The sequence below is a fragment of the Solanum tuberosum genome, unplaced genomic scaffold (genome assembly GCF_000226075.1).
Source record: "Solanum tuberosum cultivar DM 1-3 516 R44 unplaced genomic scaffold, SolTub_3.0 scf00046, whole genome shotgun sequence".
Taxonomy (NCBI): domain Eukaryota; kingdom Viridiplantae; phylum Streptophyta; class Magnoliopsida; order Solanales; family Solanaceae; genus Solanum; species Solanum tuberosum.
Window position 1 is genome coordinate 896,270 of NW_006238971.1, and position 5,096 is coordinate 901,365.

Sequence of the window (5,096 nt, forward strand, 5' to 3'; positions counted from 1 at the left end):
CCTATCTTGAAGATGCTTGAAGAGATTAGAGTCAAAATAATGAACAGGTTGAGAAAGAAGGAAAAAGAGGCAGAAACATGGAACATTTATTACAAACACAGTCCAAAGTGTATGGAATTGTTCATTGCCTACAGTAAGATTGCCAACTTATGCAAGCTTGAGTTTAATGGGGACCTTGGGTTTGAAGTGTCTGAGGGTGAAGATAGGCACATAGTGAATATTGTGGAGAAGAAGTGCAGTTGCAGGTAAATATATTAATTGAGACTATTATGTAACTGTGATTATGTAATATTCACACGAACTAATTATTGCTTTTCATTTTAGGTCTTGGCAGTTGACTGGCATCCCATGCCCTCATGCCATCAAGGCATTGCGCTACAAAAATATTGAGCCTCGAGATGAAATAAGTTGGTGGTACACTAAAGAAGCCTATCTTAAAACATACGGGGCCAAGTTGTTGCCTATGAGAGGTGAACAATTCTGGCAAGTATTGCCAGAACATGCCATGGACCCACCTGATCTTGTGAAAACTGTTGGAAGGCCAAAATTTAAAAGAGATAGAGAAAAAAATGCAGCAATCAAAAGAGCTGGAGAGTGGTCTCACTCAAGAAAAGAAACTAAGATGACATGTAGCAAGTGTGGTTCACAAGCTCACAATGCAAGGTCTTGCAAGGTAACAATTTTTTAATTTAAAAGTTAGCTATATAATGTTCATATGAACTAATTTAATGACTTATTTAAAAATATTTTAGTCTAGTGAGGAAGGCAGCATTTCAAGTCTTAAGAGGAAGAGGGGCAGGACTGAAGAAGTAGAACAAGATGAAGAAGTTTTTGATGTCAATAGTTCAGCCCCTCAACTAACTCAAGAAGGATTTGAAAGTGACATATTTGCACCAAGACAGAGACAATATGAACCTTTTGGTCCTACTAGAGAACTTGAAAGTGATCCTGTTTTAAGGCCTCGTATAATTTTTGAAGAGTTAACAAGGCTTAAGATGAGGCAGAACCAACAAACAAGATCTGCCAATAGAGTGATCACTTTCAGAGGTGATCATAGAGGAATGAGTGAGCCTACAGATTTGCCTTACTCACCCACTAAAGTCACATGGAAAGGAAAAGAAGCTATGACTAGTAATCAGTTGGAAAGGGCAAGAGAGAAGATGGTGGGGAAGTTGAAGACCAAGAAAGCAAATGGAAGATCCCAAATTTAGACTCTTGGTAGTTGGAAGTATTAAGTATATGTCAGCTTCTGTTAAAATTTTTTTTTGAGATACCGAAATGTTGGTTTTTGTATGATCTGGCAAGTGCAAACAGTGGCATTACTATTTTATTTTGTTGTTATGTTATGGATGTAAACAATACACAATTGCTTATGTTTTATTTTGAACCGAAGCTTTGTTTTGAATGAATATTTGTTTGGCCAGTTTTTGTTTCAGGTTCTTGGTCTGTTTTGGGTTAGCTAAGGTGTTAACTGTTATGGTTTGAATTATAGTATTGTTGTTTGGCCAATTTTTGAAATTTGACAGGTGATTAGCAATTTGCTTGCTGCAGTTAAGTTGTTGTTATGGTATGAATACTTTTATGTTTTTTTTTAGTGTTGCTCTCCTGGAGAATTCTTTAGCCGCCGAAGTCAGTGACTGAAATTGATCTGATCTTATGGACAACGAGTTAACAGTTGGAGTTGTTGGGTGATGAAGATATTGTAGCTACTGAACCTTAGAGTTTTTTTTGCGCTCTTTGCTTTTGATGATCTTTTGGCCTTCAATATTCTATTACTCAATTGATGCAGTACTACTCTTTATATTGTTCATCTAATATTGGACTTAGACGATCTTAAATATAGCAGAATGGACACTACTCTGATAACTTGATACACCACGATTTCAACTAAGAAAGAGCAGGTGTTTTCGACCTACTCTGACAATCAGTCGGGTGTCTTGATTCAAGTTTATGAAGGTGAAATAGCTTACCTTTCGTTTCAGTTGATCGATAACGTTAGTCCCAATCAAAGCTAAATTTCGTTGCTTTCTCAAGATCATCGGGATTGATTTCAAAGCTAAAGCGAAATCTCATGGTCGTCTTTATACCTCAAGCTTGGGTTGTAGCTATGAGGTTGAACTGACCGTTCCATCTGCAGTCCACATGTTCTGTTTCAAACCCAATATTATATGTTGCGCCAAAATTGACGAGGAGAAGGTACACTAATTTGCTGCTTCTTTAAGGAGTTGTAAACGTCCCAAAGTGTATGAAGGCAAACATATATGTACATTGATGAAGTTATAAAAAAGCAGGGAATAAATCAAAGTAATAGCTAACTGATGAAGTTGTAAATAAGCAGGGGAAGCAAAAGATTTTTATATTTTTGTGGGTTGATCCAACAAAAATGGGTTAGGATTGAATTATTAATTGGGTCAAAAAATTTAGTGGGTATCCTAGTTGGCAAGCCTATGTGGCGGAATTAGTGCCATGTGGCTTGCCAAATCACTTCTGTTAAGTCCCAAGGGTAATTGTGGTCTCTTAGAATAACGGTAGGGGCATTTTTGATCCTAAAATGTAACGGAGGGTATAAGTGGTCTATATCTCATAGTTCAGGGGCAATTTTGACCCTTTTCCGAATATTATTTACTATTTACACTATATAATTTAATTTATAAAAAAAAAACATAAATAGAGATGAAATAAGGAATTCAAAAATCATACTTCATTTCTTTAGTTTCAATTTTTTTGACTTATTTTGATTTTAAATGAAGTTTAGAAAAATAAAAAGATTTTAAAATTTAAAACATGCCATTTAATCTCGTGTTCTTTAACATGCTATATGCTATGTTGGAAAATGGAACTAAAACACCTCATGATTGGCGTGCATGCTTCTAGCCAAACACATTTATGTAATTTTTATATTTTTTTGTTTTAATTAATTTATTTATTTTGTCTTTTGGATATTTGAAAATTACGAAAACATATTCTATAAATCACTATAATTAACAACTTAAATAGTTAAATTTTAAAAGACATAAAAAAATTTATTAATATAAAAATATGGCTGACTCTTAAAATTCTATCGGTGTCACATAAATTGAGACATAGAGAATAATATATATTATTTGAAAACTATGTAAAGAGTATTATAATCACAATAATAAACAATTTAAAATATTTAAAAATCATTAAATTTTTTTGAATGATTCTCTAAATTTCAACTAAGACGCATAAATTGAAACTAAGAGAGTAATATGTATTGGGCCCGTGCTGGCATGGGGTCCATATCTAGTATTATGAGAACTTTTTCAATTATAATGATTTTTTAAAATATTACTAGATGATGGATACTCGTGCGCACAGGCCCAACACATATTTGACAGTAATTATCATAATAGGTTGGCAATATATATAAGCAATTGATATTGCACTGCCTATGCGTGTTTACGTTATGCTTTATACATATTTACATATTTGTACACAAAAGACAAAATAGATGGTAGCAGTAAGTCATCTTGATGCTTTGTAGTTGAAAAAATATATGCAGTTGCAAAGAGAAGTGTTTTAGGTTGTGTAGGTATAACTTAGTAAGAATGGAGCTAGTATGGTTGATTGTGACATACGTTGTTGAAACTCTGGATGTCTTGCCCTTCCCTTTTGTAGATTTTCATAGAAAGCAACACATACGCAAAAGCATAGTAAACTGAGATTCACCTTGTTGCAAAATTTTTCTGAAAAACCAAGTGTGAGAATAGAAATGAATAATTATTTTAGTAATATGATAGTAAGCAGTTCAAACTAAGGCTGGCAATTGGACCGGTTTTTGTCCGGTCCGGTTCCCGTACCGGTTGAACCGGTAAGGAACCGGTCTTATAGGTACCGGAACCGGTACCGAAACGGAACCCGGATTTTGATCCGGTTGATCCGGATCAGTAAGAACCGGTTTCGGTCCGGTTCAACGGTCAATTTAATTTAATTTTTTTTTTAAGTTGAACGTTATAGAGTTGTTGGGCCCTTTTAGCCGTTGGGATGGGACCCAAAACGGCTCCAAACAGCCCCCCACCCCTCTCTACCCCTTAACACTATAAATATACTCATATTTTTTCATTTAAATCACAAATTCACAAACTATTTCATTAATATCTTATAAAATCTCTTAATTTTCAATCTCTCATAAATTCATAATTATTATTTTGTGATATTGACTTGGAGTTCGAATTTCGGAGATTTATTTGAAGTAAATCGGAAGCTTCAATTGGCATCTCTCAATTCCGGCTTTGGTTATACGTCTACTTTTACGTAGACGTTCGGTACATTCGTTCCAACTTTAATTTTTATTTGTTTATTAATTAAGTTATTTTATTTTTTTGTTATATTATCTTTGCTTGTTTTTCATAATATTAATTATTTTAAACTTGAACATGAATTTTGAAAAATATAGTGGTAAAAGACCAATGTCGGAAAGAAAAAATAATAGGGGAGGAGGAAGTAGTTCTAATTCTAAAAATTTGCCACCTCCTAGATTTAGAATTAATACTAATGATTATACTCATGTTGATGAAACTTCTTTTACACGAGACTCACGACCTATTGAATTTAATTCCGAAAATGAAGTAGATCATGAAACTTTAAATAGATGTTTTACTAATTTTGAGGAAGAATTAGATGAGGAAGTAGAAATAAATGAGGAAGATGATGAGACCCCTACCCCTACTAGTCCGGCTACCGAATTACCGGAACAAGATGAAGTCCCCTCTTTACCTACTTTTTCAAAGACCGTTGTACGTGTTAAAAGATCTTTAGTATGGAAATTTTTGGTACAAAATGAGGAAAAAACTACTGTTACTTGCACGAAATGTAAATTGATCATGAAACATGTAACTACGGGTACACAAGGGGGAACGGGACGACTAAGAACACATTTGAGAAAGTGTAATAAAGAATTTGCTCGCCTAGATGATATAGAAAGGGCTAATAGAAATGGAATACCTCAACCTGAAAATTCTATGGGAGCTGGAGGTTCTAATATGGTTCAAAGTGAATTAAATATGACTAACCCGGCTAGCCGAAGCACACACCGCACATATAGTAAAGAAAAAGATCGTAGAGAATTAGCT

General features: G+C 34.2%; 1 protein-coding gene across 2 annotated transcripts in view; it reads right to left on the minus strand.

Annotated features, from left to right (window-relative positions):
• Positions 1-3,923, minus strand: part of LOC102588319 (serine/threonine-protein kinase Aurora-3-like) — a 14,699-nt gene extending 10,776 nt beyond the window's left edge. Inside the window, exon 1 of one of the 2 annotated variants that reach the window (XM_006343433.2) lies at positions 3,603-3,923. In XM_006343433.2, the coding sequence (XP_006343495.1) occupies positions 3,603-3,650 (48 nt within the window). In that variant the 5' untranslated portion in view covers positions 3,651-3,923. The remainder of the gene's footprint in view (positions 1-3,602) is intronic. The other variant, XM_006343432.2, reaches the window with a different exon arrangement.
• Positions 3,924-5,096: the final 1,173 nt, after the last annotated feature.